This window comes from Dendrobates tinctorius, unplaced genomic scaffold, assembly GCF_039654945.1.
Source record: "Dendrobates tinctorius isolate UK_male_01 unplaced genomic scaffold, ASM3965494v1 ptg000046l, whole genome shotgun sequence".
NCBI classification, from domain to species: Eukaryota; Metazoa; Chordata; class Amphibia; order Anura; family Dendrobatidae; genus Dendrobates; species Dendrobates tinctorius.
This window is the reverse complement of record NW_027361714.1, coordinates 83,742,028-83,763,848: the sequence shown is the minus strand read 5'-3', so window position 1 is coordinate 83,763,848 and position 21,821 is coordinate 83,742,028. Positions and strand designations below refer to the sequence as shown.

The window sequence follows — 21,821 nt, the reverse complement described above, 5'->3', positions numbered from 1 at the left end:
ATAAAAAAAAAAAAAACCTTCCATATGTGCTGTGGTAACATGACACCTGGCCGGCTTCAAACAAAGGGATTCACCCCACACCCCCACTAGCTAGCTGGCATTCAACCTTCTACAGGAGACCACCCTGTGGATCTAAGCCATGCAGCCTGAGTCCTTAGATGGGAATTCAAAAAGGAGTTATAGAAAGCACCAGCTTGGGTCTAAAGCCAAACACACACGCAAAGGAAAGGAGACACATAGAACAGCCAGTAGCATCCAGGTAGCAAAATTGTGTTTAGGCTCTATGGGTAGCAGGGGCCTGGTCGTATTCGATGGCACTAGAACCGCTGCTCTTTTGGTTTTGCGAGACTTATCGCCAAACCTCCAGGGGAGGGGATTTAGGTTCAGCTCAGAGGGCAGGAGGGGAGTGACCCAGAGGGTTAAATGCTTGAGTGAAGCATATCCTATTGCTTTTTCTCCCGGAGGTCGCAAGGACACATCGTGTGAGGAGACATCACACACAAAGGGGACCACAAGCTGTCAGGAACACCGCACTTGCTCACTGAGCCAGTGCGCGTGTCCTGAGTACAAAAGATACCTTTGGAGCGGGGCAGCAGCGGTGAAGATGCGTGCTTCAGACTAACAGGACCTGAAGCACGTGACTGCTGGGGGTGTGGCCTAAGCTCCACAGTGCTAGGAGCTGAAGGAAAACTCCTAAAAAGGTAACTACGGAGAAGTTACCAAAAAAGAAGAAAAAAAAAAAAAAAAAAAAAGAGTGCTATACATAAAATCATATAAAATATATATTTATTTACTAATTACAAATACATGTATGCAAATGATACAAATTTCAAATATCATATAACCCTAGGTAATATAATATGTGCCCAGAGCAATTTTACAGGCAACTAATATCTTTGATGGCACGAAAAATATATATTTATATCCAGTGTTACAACAACCTCCAGTGAACATAAATAAAAAATAAACAAATTATTAAAAAAATTAAATACAATGGCTTTGCGTGTGTACAGGGACCAACCCACAGTGCGCTACCAACAATAGTGCCAAAAACAAATTAAACAAATACTCCCAAGTGCTTACCCATATAGTATGGTGCCGGGTCGCTCCGGAACCACGTGTCAGCCTTGACGCGCGTTTCGCTTCTGGCTTTATCAAAAGGGATACAAGGGGCATAGGCAGAGACATAAACCAGATCAAGCCGGGGTCAAAGCATGAGATAGCACGACAATACCAAAGGGCTAGACAGAATGGATAGTCAGGACGTAGCAATAGATCAGAAACCAGAACGGACAATAGACGGTACAATAAGGACAAACTGTAACGGAGTAACAACAGCCAAGCCAGGATGTCAGAACCGGAGAAGACAATAGTACCAAAACGTGGGACAGAGAACAGAGTGAGGGGACAGACCGGATCATACACAGGAAGCAAACAAGCAATGCAGTATACACACACACACACACACACATACACCAGGGGGGTCAGACACCCAGCCAGAACAAAAGTATAGCTGACAGGGAATCCTAGTCTGGAGTGAGTATAAATACCTCTCCCAGATCCAAAGGGAGGCCAGAAAAATTAACCATGAGAAAACAGGACATTAACCATGTCCTAACCATGACACAAGCCTCCCATGTGGCAGCCTGTCACCTGCAAGCCAGGGGTTTCCTTGGAGACCGACTAATGTTGCTCTATAGACAGCGGAACATGTGCAGTGCTTACAAGCTTTTTCCTATTCAGCTTGTAAGCACTGTTTTAAAGCTGGTTGGAGAGTGCTGTTACCTTCTATTCCAAGCCAGCATCAGCACAGTGCATACAAGCTAGAGTGCTTACAAGTAGCCATGGTAAGTCTCCTAGGTAATAGCTGTAAACAAAATACTTCAAGAATCAATGCAAATTTTAATAAGCAGTAAATTCCAAAAGTGATTGTATTTACGAGCACTATCCGAAAAGATCCAATAATGAAGATGGGAATAACACTTATGTTGCTTCCTCTAAGCAGTACTTGTCTATCGGGACAGCAACTGGAAAAAATTATCTAAAGTTGCCTCTGGAACTGAAGGAAATCAGTAGTCTTTTGTTGGGCTTAAAGAGAAGTTGTTAACCCTTACAAATGCTCCACGCAGCTCATATCACATTTCCTTACAGTACATGAAAGTCTTAGTTACTCACCGGTTAACAGTATTTTTCGGAGTCCATGACAGCACCACCTGAGAGAGGGATCCGCCCTTCCTAGGAACAGGAAAACCTACAGATACAAAAGGGCGGCACCTCTCCCACGCATCAGTTGGATTACAGAGCATAAAAGAGGACCTCCAAGGTTAATGCATGATTATATGTACAACAATATTAATACTTAAAATTTTTATCACCCGTGGATATGTACAAAGGGAAGACGTGCACACCCAAATTGACTAAGGGAAGGGAATCTATGGGTGCTGTCATGGACTCCGAAAAATACCGTTAACCGGTGAGTAACTAAGACTTTATTCGGTCGTCCATGACAGCACCACCTGAGAGAATTACAGAGAGTAATCACTACTTTAGGGGGGGGGGGGACTACAGCCTGCAGAACCCTGATACCGAAGGAGAGGTCTGCAGAAGCACCCAAGTCTAGCCTATAATGACTAAAAAAAGTGCTCGGAGAGGACCAAGTGGCCGCCTTACAAATCTGGTCGATGGTGACTTCCGATCTCTCGGCCCACGAGGTCGCCACGGCTCTGGTGGAATGCGCCTTCAATTTCTCCGGAGCTACTCTACCTTTTGAGGTATAAGCTAACGAGATTGCTTCTCTAATCCATCTGGCTAGTGTACTTTTGGACACCCTAAGACCTTTCCTAGGGCCTTGGTAGGAGACAAAGAGGGCATTGTCCTTCTTCCAGGGATCGGTAGCCGCTAGATACTCCAAGAGGCATCTCCTAACATCTAAAGTGTGTAGCTTCTCCTCTTTCTCATTAGTTGGTTTAGGGAGGAAGGATGGAAGGACTATTTCCTGCGACCTATGAAAGCTGGAGGCTACTTTTGGTAAATACGCTGGGTCAGGTCTAAGTATTACCCTATCCTCTTTTACCTGAAGAAAAGGTGGGCGCCTAGACAATGCCTGAATGTCGCTTACCCTACGGGCTGACGTTATGGCTATCAGGAAAGCTATCTTGAGGGACAGGCTCATAATAGAGGCTGACGAGATGGGTTCAAATGGCACTTCTGTCATAGCTGTGAGGACTAGGTTCAAATCCCATGGCGTGAGTCTATTCTTTACTATTGGTCTGGATCTACTTGCTGCTTTGATAAACCTATTGACCCAGTAATTAGCCGCGATGTTGCAGCTAAAGAGGGCCCCTAAGGCGGATACCTGTACTTTAAGGGTACTGGTGGAGAGACCCAGGTCCAGCCCTTTTTGTAAAAATTCCAAGATCTGGACTATAGGGACGGAATCATCAGTATTTATATTTGAGCTTTGGAGGAATCTTTTCCAAATTCTGACGTAAATCTTAGTTGTCACCACTTTCCTACTTTTTAGTAGAGTGTCAATTAGGTCTGGGGAGAAGCCTTTACTTTTTAGCAGTGACCGCTCAAATTCCACGCCGTGAGATGTAGGCCAGCCACCTGAGGGTGGAAGACCGGGCCTTGGGACAGAAGGTCCGGGATGTCCGGGAGAACCCAAGGATCCTGAGGTTCGAGAACCATGCTCTTCTGGGCCAGAACGGGGCAATGACTATGACCCTTGCCCTGTCCTTCCTGATCTTCCTCAACACCAGAGGAAGTAGAGCTAGGGGAGGAAAGGCGTAGGCTAGCCTGAAGTCCCATTTTATCAGTAGCGCATCTACTGCCAGAGGAGTCTCCCTGGGATTTAGGGAGCAAAACTGTCTCGTTTTCGAGTTCTCCTTGGTGGCGAATAGATCCACCTCTGGTTGACCCCATCTCTGCACGATCTGAACGAAAATGGAGGTGTTTAAGGCCCACTCTCCTTGTTTTAACAGATTGCGGCTTAGGAAATCTGCCGCGACGTTCTCTTTTCCTCTTATGTGAAGAGCCATGAGAGATAAAAAATGCCGCTCTGCTAGCTGGAACAACTGTCCTGCCACATTCATCAGAGTTTTGGATCGAGTTCCGCCTTGGTGGTTGATATAGGCCACGGCCACTCGATTGTCCGAGAGAACTCGTACGTGATGGCCCTGTAGATACATAAGGAGCTCTTTAGCTGCGTGTACTACCGCTGTCAATTCTTTCAAATTAGAAGACATTTGTATCTGATCCCGTTCCCATAGGCCCTGGACCAGAATTTCCTCCATATGCGCCCCCCAACCGGAAGGACTTGCATCCGTGGTGACCACGCGGGTAATGTTATACTCCCAAGGGACCCCTCTAGACAAGTTATTTCTTTCTAGCCACCACTCCAGGGACTCTATTGTGTTTCTGGATAAGGTCAGTCGACCTTCTAAGTTACCCCCCAAGAATCCTCTGATACCATAAAACTTCGCCCTGTAGAGTTCTCGTATGAACTTGGGCCCACTGGACCGTGGGAATGCAGGATGAGAGGGAACCCAACAGGGACATGGCTTTCCTGAGGGACATGGAGGGGTTGTTGGAAGCGTTCAGGACCCGGCCATGCAGGTGCAGCAGCTTCTCTGGGGGCAGACGGCATTCCTGCTTTTTAGAATCTAGGGTTAGGCCTAAAAATTGTTGAATTTTTAATGGCTGCAAACGGGATTTTTTGATATTAAGTAGCCATCCCAACCGCTCTAGAGCCGCCGTTGTTTTCTGTAATTGTTCTAAACACTGCTCGGCTGAACTGCCTATTATAAGGAGGTCATCTAGATCGGGAACGACTAGAATGTTTAGCTCGCGCAGATGGGCCATCACCTCTGCCATCACTTTGGTGAGTACTCGGGGCGCAACTGCCACCCCGAAGGGTAAGGCCGCGTACTGGAAGTGCTGGATTGACCCCTCCAACTGAACCGCCAGTCTAAGGAAAGGTTGGTGTGCTAGACATATGGGTATATGGTAGTAAGCGTCTTTCAGATCTAGGACCACCATGAAGCAGTTTTGAAACAGCATCTTTATTGCGGTGTTAATTGTTTCCATTTTAAACGGACGTACGTCCAGGAATTTATTGAGGGCTTTGAGGTTAAATATAGCCCTAAATGAGTCGTCCGGTTTACGGACCAAGAACAGTGGGGAATAGAAGCCTTTCCCCCTCTCTTCCTCTGGAACTCTCGTCAGGACTTTTTTGTCCAGTAGCTCGAGGACCTCGGTCTCCAGGGCAGCTTGTTCTAGCGGGGAAGATTTGAGCGGAGTTACCCTGAACCGATCTTGGGGAACGCAGGAGAACTCTAGGTGCAGTCCTGTAGCTATCACCCCCAGTATCCAGCTGCTATTTGAGATTCTGGCCCAGGCCGGGTAGAAGGCAGATAATCTTCCTCCTACCGGAGCCACTAGTCATTGGGGCGGCTTCTTATTATCCCGTGATGGACCTTCTTGGCGCCCACCTCCTCCGAACATGAAGCCCGTACCTCTGGTTTTCTTGTTGTCCCATCTGTTCTGATCTCTGGCCTGCCTCCTGCGGGAATACCCTTTCCTAGAAAAGGGACGTCTCCAGGATGTATTCGGCAGACTCAGAAATATCTTTTTCTCATCCCCGGCTTTCTCTAACAGTTCGTCTAGGACGGGGCCGAACAAGTATTCACCCTCACAGGGGATAGAACAGAGACGGGACCTGGCTTGGATATCTCCCGGCCAGCATTTTAACCAGAGGGCTCTTCGGGCCGAATTAGACAAACTTGCAGACCTGGCCGCCATTCTTACTGAGTCTGCCGAGGCATCTGCCAGAAAGGCAGCAGCATTCTGGATAATTGGAAGAGACTTACGGATGGAAGCTCGCGAGGTTCCATCCTTTAGCTGGGAGTCCAATTGATCCAGCCAAACCATCATGGATCTGGCTGCGCACGTGGCTGCTATTGCTGGCCTTAGGGCGCCTGCTGACATCTCCCATGTGCCCTTTAAAAAGGAATCTGCCTTTTTATCTAGGGGGTCTTTAAGGGAGGCCATATCGTCGAAGGGTATAGATGACTTTTTAGAGGCCTTAGCTACCGCTGCATCCAGCTTGGGGGCCTTATCCCATCGACTTACTATTGGGTCCTCAAAGGGGTATCTTCGCTTGAAAGCAGGCGGCATAGAACCCCTTTTTTCCGTTTTTTTCCACTCCCTGTCTATCAGGCTCTGGACTCTTTCGTTTAATGGAAAAGTCCTTTGCTTTCTGGGGTCTAGACCCCCGAACATAATGTCCTGAACAGACAGTTCTGTCTTTTTTTCTTCTACCCCCATGGTTGACCTTATGGTTTTAATTAATTTATCCATTTGGTCCAAGGAAAAACAGAACCGGCTGGAATCCTCTTCGGAAGAAGAAGAGGAGGCCGAGGACTCTGAGGAGATATCTTCCCTCCTAGGGCCGACTGAAGATTCTGAGCCTGAAACACTAGCCCATCTTCTTTTAGAAGAATCTTCTTTTGATAGGGCTTTTATTTCAGTCCTGATTAATTGCCTCAGGTCTGTAGCGAAGCTTGGAGCTTCTTCCGCTACCTGCATAAATAGGGAAGAGTGTAAGAGTCTGATACTCCACTCACGTTCTACCCCTCATCTCCGTCCCTACCGTCTGTCTCACGCAAGACTGACACAATCTCTTAGGGTGGCCATCTGGTAAGGGGCAACTACAGAGGGCACATTCCTTGTGCTTCTGCTTCCCTGTGGCCTTCTTCCCCTGAGAATCAAACACATAAGGGGACACTGCATTAGGGTACATTCTCGCAGACCTCTTACCCTTGCAGATGAGGACAGGTACCGGATCATGGGGGGCTGCAGGAGGATCCTTTGGCCTAGAGGAACTACTGTGGCTCTGTCCACTCGAACGTCCCTCCTTCCGCCTCTTAGGCTGGTCACTGGGGTGCTTTGCCACGGGCTGCACCTCTTGTTGGTCCATGGGGGCTTCTGTTGTGTCCATCGCTGGGCCTCCAGAAGCACCTCAGCAGCAATGCCTTCTGTCTTAAGAAGGCTTCCCCTCCGGATCAGCAGGAACTCCGTCCGGTGTTCGGGCCCCCCATTGGACCGCTCCTCGCGATCCTCCCCCTCCCCTTCAGGCCTGCCCGGCCCCCTCAGGCGGCGGGCTCGCATCCACAACAACCGGAAGTCGACCGGCATCCGACTTCCGGTTTCGGCGCTAGGCCCCGCCCCCTCCGCCGCGTCACTTCCGCCGCGCGACAGAGGCCACGGGGACGCGCGGCAAGGGGCTAGCACTGCGCCGCCGGCTCGGAACCGCCGCTCCCTTTGTGGGACACCGCCGGCGGCGCCCGCCCGAACGGGCCGCACCCCCGGGGGAAGGAGACACAGGGGGACACCGCTTACCTCACCGGCCCCATGGAGAAGGCGCCCACCGGACCCTGTCTCCGCCTGCTCTTACCACTGCCGTGGAAATCCTACCCGGACCCACCATGGCGCATCCAGGGCCCCCAGCGAGACCGAGGTAGGAGAACCCCCCGCTACCTGAGTCGGTCCGCTGGCCTGGGAATTCGGTTATCCATGACGGACGATCTGTAGGGAGTTCTGTCCTTGTTAGGAACAGGAAACCAACTGATGCGTGGGAGAGGTGCCGCCCTTTTGTATCTGTAGGTTTTCCTGTTCCTAGGAAGGGCGAATCCCTCTCTCAGGTGGTGCTGTCATGGACGACCGAATAAAGAGGTGTATACTGATATTTGTAATGCACTGGTTCGATGTTTGGTGCCTTAGATATAATAAAGACACCACCATACAGATCTACACAGTATTATTAAGGACCGAGGTAAGCTTCTATCCAAGAAACAGACAAAACGGAATACCTGAATCTAAAGAAATCCTAAGATGTTTGAATTAAGTATAAAACTTACAGATCCCTTGTCTTTAACTGGTCCTGTAACCTCGCTGCAGTGTAGTCAATAACGTCATCTGCTCCAAGATCTTTCATCAGGGTAAAGGCGTTTCCAGAACAAACGGCAGTCACATGAGCACCCCATGCTTTCAGGAGCTAAAATAGATGATGTATCTGAAGTTAATATTATTGTAAGAAAAAAAAATAATAAAACAAAGCATTAAATATTGACACATAAATTGGTTCCTGAATATCATAAACTGCATGGACATACACGGACGAGCAAAAGGGTAACAACGTCACGGTGGATCAGTGGTTAGCATTGCAGCTCTGGGGTCCTGGGTTCAAATCCCACCAAGGACAACATCTGCAGGGAGTTTGTATGTTCTCCCCATGTTTGTGTGGGTTTCCCCCCGGGTTCTCCGGTTTCCTCCCACACTCCAAAGACATACTGATAGAGAATTTAAACTATGTTCCAAATTATTATGCAAAAAGAGTTTAGGAGTGATAAGGTTAGAATTTAAACTCATTGATGTGTGTCAGGGCTCTTTATATCACTGAAAGCAATTGCAGATACCTGTGCAAATTAGTTTGGCAGGTGTGTCCAAATAAAGGCAAGACTACTTAAGAAGGCTGTTCCACATTATTAAGCAGCCTACATTTTTTGCCAAAATGGGAAAGAAAAAGGATGTGTCGGCTCCTGAGAAGCAACAAATTGTGGAGTATTTAGGTCAAGGCATGACTACAATCAACATTGCCAAGACACTTCATCGTGATCATCGCACAATCAAGAAGTATGTAGCTGATTCCCAGCACACACACGTGTGCGTGCTGGTAAGGAAAAATTGAGGACTCTTTCCAACAGGCAATTGCATCAGGTTAAAAGAGCAGCTGCAAAAATGCCTTTTCATAGCAGCAGACAAGTTTTTGAAGCTGCTGGTGCCTCCAACGTCCCCCGAACAACAAGATGTAGGGTCCTTCAGAGGTTTGCAGCTGTGCGTAAGCCATCCTGTCGACCACCTCTATCCACTGCACACAAGCAGAAACGGCTCCAGTAGGCCAAACGATACATGAAGACTGACTTCCAAACTGTTTTGTTCACCGATGAGTGCCGTGCAACGCTCGATGGTCCAGATGGATGGAGTGGAGGATGGCTGGTTGATGGACACCCCATGAAAACATGGCTAAGGCGCCAACAAGGAGGAGGTGGAGTAATGTTTTGGGCTGGAATCATGGGGAGAGAGATTGTCGGCCCCTTTAGGATCCCTGAAGGGGTAAAGATGAACTCCACAATCTATGTGGAGTTTATAAAACAGCACTTCCCGCATGGTTCAAGAGGAAGAACCGTGCTTTCCGCAGCAAGATCATTTTCATGCATGATAATGCACCGTCTCATGCTGCAAATAACACATCTGCATCTCTGGCTGCTATGGGCATAAAAGAGAACAAACTTATGGTGTGGCCACCATCTTCCCCTGACCTCAACCCCATTGAGAACCTCTGGAGCATCATCAAAAGGAGTGTCTATGATGGTGGGAGGCAGTTCACATCTAAGCAACAGCTCTGGGAGGGGATTCTGTCCACATGAAAAACAATTGAAGCACAAACCATCCAAAAACTGACAAATTCAATGGACGAGAGAGTTCAGAAGCTTCTTTCCAACAAGGGGTCCTATGTGCAAATGTAACATCACCTAGAATAAAGTTTTGACTTGAAAACTGTTTGAATTCATTTTGTAATAAGCTGATAATGCTTATAATTTCACAATTGACCATTTTTTTGTTCAAAATAAAAAGGTTGAAAACTCTGCTGTGCATAATTTGGAACATGCATTTTGAGTGTTTCTTATTTTTAAAAATATACTGTTTTCATAGGCAGTTTGTTCAAAAACATAGCAATTATACTAGAATATTAGATGACTGGAAAATAACAATGACTGCAATTCATATAGGTAATTTAGAGAAAATATGAGGAAATATTATTTGCATAATAATTTGGAACACAGTGTAGATGGGGAGCCCCAATGGGGTCAGTGCCGAATAAAATGCTGTGGAATTAATGGCGGTATATAAGTGAGACAAATGAATACCGTATTTTTCGGACTATAAGATGCACTTTTTTCCTCAAAAATTTGAGGGTAAAATGGGGGTGCGTCTTATAGTCGGAATGTACTTACAATTAGCGTGGTGGCAGCAGGAGTTGGGTGATTTTTCCGGTGGCCGACACTGCAGGGCGTTAATCTCACTCCCATCCCAGCCTGGTGCGGTAGGTTCAGCGGTGAGATCTCAATCTGCGCATGCACCGCCTCCAGTGGCCATTTCCCAGGAGGCCACAGCATCGAGGCAATGGAAGTGCGGGGGGACCAGTCTTTTTCAAAATGTCACCGGAGCACCTGCACCATCGAGCACTGCCGAACCTGCAGCAGGAGCCTGGGAAGGGATTTTCCGGAGACCACTGCATCGCAGCAATGGATGTGCGGGGGCTCCGGGTTTTCACAAAATGTTGGCGGAGTCCCCGCACCACCGAACCTGCGGCACCAGTGTGTGTCATCGCTGGACCACCAAACTCCTCCTGTGACTCCTCTCCACCAGCGCTGCTGATCCACCCAGGGTAATATGAATTCAGGACTGTAAGACGGACCCCCATTTGACGCATTAATCTTTTTTCCCCATTTTCCTTCTGAAAATTTGGGGTGCGTCTTATGGTCTGAAAAATACGGTATATCTTTCGAACTTTTGGGCTCCAGATTTCACCATCCACTACAACTTTGACAGTGAGGATACCATCATTTCATAGGCAATCATCTTGGATATTTCAGGCAGATTCTTGTCATGTCACTGCATTGTTACTGTTTTGCTCCTGGTGGTGGAAAAATATGTTTCTTCCTGAATACTACACAATACAACCTGTTCTCACATTCCCTAATAGATCAGTGTGTTATTAGGATGATTCCAAAGTGAAAGGTCACTGGTTCGAATCGAGGAGCAGCCATGTAGATTTCCCAAGAAAAGAGAAACAGCATCATTCAACTCATCGATAGCGGTTTCTCGGCCAAGAAAATTAGTAAACTGCATCATGTGAGTGCCATGACAGTTGGAAGAATACAAAATGAAGTTCGTCCATCTATTCAGAAGCCAAAAGGTGGATGTCCAAGCAAAATTTTGGAGTCAACATGTCGGCTCATTACAAGGTCTATCAGTTCTGTTGCAACAAACACTGCATTGGAGGTGGCTAGTATGCTTCATAATAGTGAGATCACAGACATCGATGTAAGCACCGTGTGACACACATCACACAAGTCTGGAATGGTGGCCAGAAAAAAGATGAAGAAGTCTTAACTTCAACATTGTCATAAGAAGCATTGGCTCGAGTTTGTAAAAAAGTACAAAGCGTGAAAAGTAGAAGTTTGGAAACGGGTGATTTGGAGCGATGAGATGAAAATCAATAGACTAGGCTCTGATGAGTGCAAATGGGTCTGGAAGAAACAAGGGAAAAAGGGGCTAACAGATCGAGAAATTGACGTAAATGTCAAGTTTGGTAGAGGAATCATTTGCTATGGGGGTTATTGGATATTACACTCGAGTACTCTAGGTATGAAAAGGACAACATAGCGTTCCAGCAGGACAACAATACGAAGCATGCCTTGAGATTGGGGAAGAAACGGGACAATGAAGTAGAGGTGCCGGAATGGCCCCCCCACAGTCCCCAGACCTCAACCCAATCCCACACTTGTGGGTAGAGTTGAAGAAAAAAAACTGTATACATACCCAAGTGAGTCGACCAGTATGCACCAACTTTGGGAATGTGTAGGAGAGACCCGGGATCAGATTTTGGTAGAGACATGCTTGAATATGATTGAGAGCAGCCCAGAATAATTCAGGCAGTGTTAAAAGCCAAAGGTGGATTTACAACATAATAAAAATTTAAATTTAGATCTTTAGGAGCAAAACAGTACCACTGCAGTGACATAACAAGAATCTACATAACTAATCATATGCTAAATAGTTGCAAGTCAAATTTATGTTTGAGATAGCCAAGATGATTGTATATAAAATGATGGTATTCTCACGATCAAGGCTATAGTGGATAATGAGATATGGAGCCTGAAAGTCACAAGTTCAAAACATTGATACCCCTTTGCTCATCAGTGTAGGTTTGCAACACAATTTTAAAGCTGCCACTAGAGGAAGCTCAAGAGCTTACTTCCTAAAGAGTTATTATTGTCTTCTATGTATAATAGTATGCAGTTAGCTCCCACGCTCCCTCTAGTGGCCGCTGCAGGTAGCCATATTGTAGAGCACATTGGGGAACATAGAGGGGGGGGGGTTCTTAAACTAAAATTTATTTTACTCCTAAATGTCAGTCTATTTAGCTAATATTTAGCTCATAATCTAATCTCTTTTCTAATAAATTTTAATTAAAGTCCCTACTGTTCATTTGAGAAGCCCAGTACATGATGGGAAACTCAAACAAGTCATCATCAGGTCACTGTCGCAGCCTCTGCCCCCCTCCCTGAAATGAAGCGCCATCAGTGACGTCCGTTTCAGGACCTGGGCTAGTCCCTGCTCTGCTGTGCATGCGTCTGTGTCAATTCTGTCATATGCTCAGTAGATTCTTGTCACAGTGCTTCTTCACAGGCTCTGATAAAAAGTAACAAGCCAGCAATAGAGCGCACTGTCAGTACACATTGTAATACCAGGCATGCAGGAAAAGCAGAGGCCAGCGCCGCCCCAGCAAGTGACGGACACCCCTGCTGATTGCTCCTTTGAGAATCCCAGTGCACACTGGTATAGCCAAAATGGAGCATCAAACAGGAAGTACTAAAAATAAATAAATACATAACTAAATAATGCAGTTAGATATAATAGTAAGGTACCAAAAAAAAGGCTATCAATATTAGAGCTCATCCATTAGAGCATTATATACACCAAAGAAAAAATGGAACCAAGAGCAATAAATTGCATTGTTATCCAAAAGATAAAATACAAATTGTGTAATAGATCAATCACATAATTAAAGATGTATAAGGGAATCAGCAACACCCAGTTACCACATACGGATGAGGAGGGTTAAAAAATGGCAATATGTAAGCAAATGCATATAATGATAATGCAAAAGGATATAGATAATATTCAAATTTTCACATTCTGTTACCCTCCATAAATAGGGAGGCAAATGCAAAAATTATGTATATATATATATATATATATATATATATATATATATATATATATATATATATATATATATATATATCCCAGATATGAAAAAACACAATTTTTATTTATCATTTATAAAAAATGCATTAGGGCATAATAAAGTGATCCCTAGAAGGACCTACAGATGGCCAGTTACAAATACTGATAATGACCTAATAAGGTGCATAAAAATGATAATATTCAAAATTGGTAACCCATCACAAATATGGAGGGGGAGGATTTCAATATATATATATATATATATATATATATATATATATATATATATATATATATATATATATATATATACACACACACACACACATACATACATGTACACACACACACACACACACACACATATATCCTTCAAATAAAAAAATACATAATTCCATCTCAACATGCACATAAAGTGCAGAAGTTCATAATGGAGTGATCAATAACAAGACCTACAAAATAGAACATGGAATATAGAGAAAGAAAAATGTGGCCTGATATCACTGAGGGAAATAATGAGATCCTATGACCAGGTCTGAAATGTAACCTTTAGAAGGTAACCATGAGTCAGCATTAATTGTGGTTACGTCCCCCGAAGAAGCAGGTAGCGAAACGCGCGTTGGGGTCCCACAGTCCACATCAAGGAAAGGTTGGTCTTGGCAAATAGTTTCAGAATTTTCATGTATTGCATATAATTGTCCTTGCCTGATATACCTGATATGTAACCACAATTAATACTGACTCATGGTTACCTTCTAAAGGTTACATTGTAGACCCGGTCATAGGATCTCATTATTTCCCTCAGTGATATCAGGCCACATTTTGCTTTCTCTATATTCCATGTTCTATTTTGTAGGTCTTGTTATTAATCACTCTATTATGCACTTCTGCACTTTATGTGCATGTTGAGATGGAATTATGTCTTTTTATTTGAAGGATATATATTTTTTTTTAATCCTCCCCCTCCATATTTGTGATGGGTTACCAATTTTGAATATTATCATTTTTATGCACTTTATTAGGTCATTATCAGTATTTGTAACTGGCCATCTGTAGGTCCTTCTAGGGATCACTTTATTATGCCCTAATGCATTTTATATAAATGATAAATAAAAATTGTGTTTTTTCATATCTGGGATATATATATATATATATATATATAAAAATGTACATAATTTTTGCATTTGCCTCCCTATTTTTGGAGGGTAACAAAATCTGAATATTATCTATATCCTTTTGCATTATCATTATATGCATTTGCTTACATATTGCCATTTTTTTAACCCTCCTCATCCGTATGTGGTAACTGGGTGTTGCTGATTCCCTTATAAATCTTTAATTATGTGATTGATCTATTACACAATTTGTATTTTATCTTTTGGATAACAATAAAATTATATATTTTATTTATTGCTCTTGGTTCCATTTTTTCTTTGGTGTATAATAGTAAGGTAGAAGTTCAACATTTTTTAGAAGTGGGAGTCAAAAGTGGACACCTTTTCTTTTAGCCTGGAGGATGTGCTCAGTGGGGCAGTAGAGGCGTGCTGGTGGTATCTATCGGTTGGTGTCTCAAACACTTCAACAAAATATCAGCTGAATTATATGGAATCATATCATAAAATACATATACCTGGATAGCCGCTGTACCAATTCCCCCCGATGACCCAATAATTAATACGCTAAAAAAAAGACAAGCAAAAGGTTACTGATATCCCCCGTCCAATATGCGGTAAATGTTGCAGACTCTCATCAAGTCACTTTCCATTATTTTTTTCTATTATAAGGTGACCAAATAGCAAATAAATGAACAGATGAACTGTAACCATGTTGTTTATTTCACAGCATGTGAAAAGCTAATGATGACCCATAAGCATGTGAGCAGGGCCCTCCCTCCTCTTCTTCGATATATTGAGTTATGTGTTACTCTAAAATGTCTGATTACATTTGTACATGCCCCTCTAAATTGTGAAGCGCTGCAGAATATGATCATTATACGCACAGCTTTAATATAATATTATTAGCACCGCATTAATAAAGGAGTGGCGCTTACCGCTTTCCTGGGCACTTCTCCTTACTCAAACCACAGCTGTTAACAAGGGCTGCCCATGTAGTGAGTGTCACATAGGGTAAAGATGCAGCTTCTGTATGACTGAGTGACTTTGGCTTTAAGGATACCTATAACCAAATCACACATTATTTAAACCCACGTCCTAGAAAACAAACAAAACATAATTTTACCATAAGAAGGGGAGCCGGCCAAACAATCCAGGTTCTTCTTCCAAGAGGACTAAGGGGTAATGTTTCTCCTTGTGGAGAGTGACATACTGGCTCTGGCATGCCTGGATAAGGAGGCTTATTTGTCGTACAATGCTCCACTGGGAAATTTAATATGCAAATTGCCTCTTCAGAGTGAAAGATCTTGAACTCTATAGCGCCACCTGATGGAAGCAGCAATCCTACAAGTCACTATCTACCGTTTAATGAATCTTGCAATATGATTAAGGATTAAAGCCAAATCAGAATCTCAATTTGCAGGTACGATGTTTCGGGATATTGCCCCTCGTCAGTGCAAAGTATGAGAACTGATTTGGCTAGGCGAGAGGAGCTGCACTGCATGTTTGTTAGTCAATCCCTGCATGTGTTGGGCCTGGAGAACAGCTGCCAGACATGCAGCTATGAGGACTCCGAATACACTCAGTTAGCACACGAGAATGCTCAGATAACACCTCATCCAAGAACGTTCGCTCATCACTATTTACTTCCTAATGATGTATGTGATTTTCTTGTCAGTTATGAAAATTGTAGTAATGAATGTCAAAGTCTATGATCATAACTTCTCTTGTCCCCCCACTTATTTGTGTCTTATGTGGATTTAGGATTTTATCACTTTTTTTGTTTTTTTCATTATTGTAAATTTCTTAGAACATTACAAATTTACTCAGTTCAAGTTTTGAGCTCATTTGTTCTATTTTAATAAAATCATTGCAATCATAATCATTTAAAGGGGTTTTCTCTTGAACCAAGTACATTTTAATCAATATATCTTGGAATAATATTAATTTCCACATTTGGATGTGATTAAATAAAATGATAATCTTATAAATGTGTCCCTGCTGTGTACTGTGTAATGGCCGTGTCTGACCGTACAGGGACATGGTCTGATCATACCACAGCTCCTGGGCAGAGGAGGAAGCAAGAGAGAGTATACAGACAGGGCAGCAGCACAGGAACATTTTATTTAAACACATCCAATTGTGGTGCTCATTTTTATTGCAAGATCTGTTGATAAAAATGTACTTTGTGAGACAACCCCTTTAACTATATTTTATTATTAAAAAAAAAAAAGTGCAGTTCTGTACAAAACCCTAAGGCTACTTTCACATTTCTGGCTTTTTGAATCCGGCACCCTGCAGCGAAAATTTGCAAAACCAGATCTGGCGATATGTGGTGCCGGATCCGGGTTTTTCCACATTGACATACATTAGTGCCGGCGCGTCCGGCTTTTGCCAGATACGGCAAAAAGTGATGGTGTGTCATCATGAAAAAACTTTCCTTGCAACGTTTTTTGCCTGTGCCAAACCGCCCGGCAAATTTCCTCTGGCATGAATATTAACCCTGGAAGCGGCGGGAAAAAAATCTCTCTCTCTCGATCTCCGGATCACTGTTCCTTTAAATTTCTAGTGCGCCGTATCCAACAAAAAAACAGATCCGGTTACATCAGGTTATTGCAAGAAAGAAACGGATCCGTTTTTTCACACTCTGCCGGTTTGCAACTGACGGCAAAAACCTGAAGTGTGAAAGTAGCCTAAGGCCTGTTTCACACTTCCGTTTTTTTGTGTCAGTTAAAATCTGCCAAAATGGCGGAAAGCGGATCCGTTCCTAACTGATGTGAACGGATGCCACCGGATCGTTTTTTTGATGGATCCGCCGAATGAAGAATTTTAAAGGAACCGCTGCCCGGGAAGGAGAGGGAGAAGAGAAGAGAAGAGAAGGGAAGGGAAGGGAAGGGAAGAGAAGAGAAGGGAAGGGAAGGGAAGGGAAGGGAAGGGAAGGGAAGGGAAGGGAAGGGAAGGGAAGGGAAGGGAAGGGAAGGGAAGGGAAGGGAAGAGAAGAGAAGAGAAGAGAAGAGAAGAGAAGAGAAGAGAAGAGAAGAGAAGAGAAGAGAAGAGAAGAGAAGAGAAGAGAAGAGAAGAGAAAATTTTTTCCGTCCGCCAGAAATGATTTCAGGGTTAAATTTCCTCCTGACTTTACTTCTCCGGGCATGCGCTGTATAAAAATGCGGATCCTGCAGTACAAAAAACGTTACATGGTCCGTCCAGGCATCTCGGCGGACGCAAAAAAATTGACGGATCCGCAAAAAAACGGATCCAACGGATGGCCGTCCGTCAAGATCCGCCGGTAATGCAAGTCAATGGGGGGAAAAAACGGATCCGCCAAAAAAAAATGGCGGATCCGGTTTTTTTTGCAAAAACGGCGGATTTTGACTGATGGTCAAAAACGGAAGTGTGAAACAGGCCTTAGCGACATGTGAAAAAAAGGCTGATACATGACAGAGCTCCAATAAAACACACATTTATTGAAGACACTTGCAGCCTTTTATATACTTGGAAGAATCTTACCCTACATATACATAGTCTACTGGCTTGGGGATTAACGAGTTAAAGGGATTTTCCAAATTTCACATTACCCCCAGCAATTAGCAAGTTATCGCCTGTCATGTGGATAAGGGACAATGGGCGATTTGAGGAAAACCCCTTTAAGAAAAGATTAAAAAAAAATCAAACGGGACGTATTTGCATTTTTGAAATGTCCCATACAAAAGTACACTTCACCTCAGTTAGCATTACCAGAACATGATGCTTACTATAGTAAGTATCCTGATTTAGTCGACAGTCATAGAAAAGGAGATCAAATTCACCATCAATGGCCCAATAAAATACAAAATGTTACTACTACTTATTTTTATTAAATGAAAATTGTTTTTTTCTGCTCAGATTTCCGTTTCTCATCTTATGAAATGCAAGATCACCATATAATTCAGTGATGGATTATAAAATGCATGATTGAAGGAACGGCAATATTTTATTAGGAGTTTGTGCTTTGTATCAAAAATTCAGTAACGTTAACATGTGGCATCACTAATAGTAAGGCACCATAAGCACTGATACCAATGATGAGCGAGCGTGCTTGGATAGGTTGTTATTGGAGCATGCTCGGGTGCTAAGTGAGTGTTTTCAGCGTGCTCGATTAATATGTCCCTGCACATGCATGTCTCATGGCTGTTCGACAGCCGCAACACATGCAGTGGTGGCCTGTTTGTTAGCCAATCAAAGTGACGCAAAGAAGTAGCATACAGAAAAGGCTAGTGGGAATTACCGCATTTTTAAGACTACAAGATGCACTTTTTCGCCAAAAATTTTGGGGGAAAAAGGGGGTGCATCTTATAGACCGAATGTACTTACAGTTAGCGTGGTGGCAGCAGGAGTCGGGCGATTCTTCCGGTGGTCCAACGCTGCAGGGCGATGATCTTGCTCCCATCCCAGCCTGGTGCGGCAGTGCTCAGTGGTGCGGGGGAGGGGGGGGGCTCCGGCGACATTTTGTGGAAGCCCGGAGCCCTCAGCCCCCGCACTTCTATTGCCTCGATGCTGTGACCACCGGGAAAATGCCCACCAGAGGTGGCGCATGCAAAGATTGTGATCTCGGCTTCGAGATCTCGTCTCCCGAGATCATCTCATTGTCGAGATGTCAATCTGCGCATGTGACGCCTTCGGTGGCCATTTTCCCGAAGGCCACAGCATCGAGGCAAACGAAGTGCGGGGTTAAGGGCTTTCACAAAATTTCGCCGTAGCCCCCGCACCACCGAACCTGCAGCACCAGACTGGGATCCGGGCTGCGGGGGCTCCGGGCTGTCACAAAATGTCGCCGGAGCCCCTGCACCACCGAACCTGCAGCACCAGTCTGGGTCATAACATCGCCGGACCACCAAACACCCCCTGTGACTCCGCCCACTAGCGCTGCCGAACTCCACCCCGGGTAAGCTGAATACAGGACTGTAAGATGGACTCCCATTTGACACATTCATTTTTTTTTTCCCCCCATTTTCATTCTGAAAATTTGGGGTGCGTTTTATGGTCCGGGGCGTCTTATAGTCTGAAAAATAAGGTATGTATCTTTACCTCATTAGCACTGGCAACAACAAACTCTGCAAAGGTCCCTTGCTTCCATGGAGGGATCGCTGCCCACACCTGTCAAAGAAGACAAATACTGACCAAAATGTGCATGAAAGTTGTCTGTTCTTAAGATTTATTGCATTTCTTTAGCCATTACACTTCTTGCATGGAGGCTCCTTACTATTCGGCCACCCTGGATTATTTTGTAAATCTAAGGCCTCAATGAGAGTAGCATGGCTTACGCCTATAGTCTGCACTGAATGGGTTCATAAAGTGGTGCCAAGTGTTCTTCTCTAGAGATGGTCACAACTCTGCTATGCTTCAAGAACGTTATGGTGTTAAGTAAACTTCTACCAAGGAAAGTTCCAGTTGTGCGGCAAATGCACCTATTACACAATCAGTAGTGTTCAGAAGATCAAGACCACAACAGATGCAGTGTGAGAAAAAAATGAAACACTCATCCACAAGTAGTACCATGCAAGTACTTCTAGCTACTTTTTGTCCATACATAGCCTATGTACACGTTAACAACCATTCACTTAGCAGCAACTAAAATGTACATAGGTGAACTTTGTAAATAGTCTCGATTGAAAATGTTCCTAAAACCATTATGCAGACTATTGTGTCTCCATAGAAACCAACTTCAAACAACCCATGTGCAGTCCGACCCACATGTCCACTACTTCTTACTGACCTACTATGTGTGCATTACTAAGAAATCGGGGGAGATGGAAAAGAGAATATCTGCAGGATCAGACTACACCAGGTTTGTTTGTAGTCTGTAACCACAGAGACTCAGGTCTATTTTGGAGCCGCAGACACAAAATCTTAGGGGATTTTTTAATTTGGACTATTTGCAAAATTGCTTCATTGTATGTTTTCCAAGCACTCGGACAAAGAAATGCAACCGATTACGATAACTTATGGATCATTCAAATGGGGAGCTTAGAACATGTTGACATGCATTCAGAGCTCACCAAAAAGGGTCAGTTATGACCTTGAGATGTGTCAGAGAATGCTGATATCTCATTCATTGATATATTTCTGCATAAATATTATCCATACTTGCCTGATCTCCAGGTTTGAAGTACTTTACATTAAGTCCACATTCCATGATAGTTCCTGAGGCATCTCTGCCCAAAATCAAAGGAAATTCGCTGCCAGACGTCTTTATATGAAGAGGATCCCGACTCATATTCAGACTTTTTGATCCATAACCATCTTGAAATAAATTGAGGGAAAATGATTGGCTGGCACTAGCAAATTTATACCAGGTCCCTGGGATTTACTTAGTGATTCTGATTGTTCTGAGCATAGCAATACAAGTTTTGTACAGTAAAATTCCAGTATTAACATGAACATACAAAAATTCTAATTATTGGCCAACTTAAAGGGAATGTGTCAGTAGGATCAACCCTCCTAAGCAGTCTTTGATCTGTACGAAAATCTGCCTCCAGAGCTTGTTGTACCTAAAAAGGATGTTACCAATGTCAGACATGTAACTAACACAGGACAGAAGAACTGAACTTTGTCTCTTTACAAAGACATTTGCTGCAGCTCTCACAGCTCTGCTGTATTGCAACACTGGCTGTCAGTGAGTTAGAAGCACTGAGAGAAACCTGCAGACGTGTCCGTAATAATCACACACGGCTCTGCAGTGAGATCAGGAGAGCAGTCATTACATGTCTCACACTGCCTTTCTTATAAAATAATCTCCGGAGGCAGCGCCTCATACAGATCAGTGTCCGGCCCATAGTTTTGAACAGCTCATTTACATACAAGAAGGATGTGGATTTCTCTAGAATAAGACATCAGATCACAGGTATCGCTTCATTCTGTTATATCCTACATGCCTAGATACCTTAGGTGGGTTGATCCTACTGACAGATTCCATTTAAAGCATATTTCACGTTTTACTATTGAGAATGTCCCAGCGACAGCGTCCAATAAAACATACCGAAATCACTGTATCAGCGATGTCTCCTAACATAATGAGGACCTGTCACTAGATCAAGTGGCCAGTTTTTGCTCTTATTTGATTCCCGCAGCTTTTTATTTGCACCAAATGAAAAGGCCCATATCTCTGTAACTATATGATTGGAAAAAAAAAAACAGAGAATAAAACAAAAACGGGCTACAGGCCCTCTTTAATATCAGTAACATCTCCAGCACCAGTAGTATGTGCTGAGGTCTCTTGGCACCAGTGATCACATCTGATTGTACCTGCTTCCTCACAGTCTGCCAAAGCTCCAGGTGTCCTTAAAGTTGACCTATATTAGTTTTGTAACTATCTGGTGCTGGATTATGGTTAGGGCTACATGTCAAATTTTGCTGTAACTCAGGTTGCGCTGCTAAAGATCACTGTATGCCCCATTGCAACTGCATGGGGTCACATTAGTACCCGAAAGTCTCAACAAATGTAAAAGGTTCTGACTTTTAGCGATGTGCTCACTGTAGGACCCTATGGATTGCAATGTGACCCCATCCACATGCTGCGATGTAGCAGCAGCATCAGGCAATCCCCGACTTGTGTCACTGCCATGGTTGCCGTGT

General features: G+C 44.0%; 1 protein-coding gene across 1 annotated transcript in view; it reads right to left on the bottom strand.

Annotated features, from left to right (window-relative positions):
* RTN4IP1 (reticulon 4 interacting protein 1) overlaps window positions 1-21,821 on the bottom strand; it is a 64,410-nt gene that overhangs the window by 42,034 nt on the left and 555 nt on the right. Inside the window, exons 2-6 of the mRNA XM_073576083.1 lie at window positions 20,338-20,489; window positions 19,275-19,343; window positions 15,149-15,273; window positions 14,729-14,777; window positions 7,920-8,056 (exon numbers count right to left, since the gene is read on the bottom strand). Of these exons, the coding sequence (XP_073432184.1) occupies window positions 7,920-8,056; window positions 14,729-14,777; window positions 15,149-15,273; window positions 19,275-19,343; window positions 20,338-20,489 (532 nt within the window). The remainder of the gene's footprint in view (window positions 1-7,919; window positions 8,057-14,728; window positions 14,778-15,148; window positions 15,274-19,274; window positions 19,344-20,337; window positions 20,490-21,821) is intronic.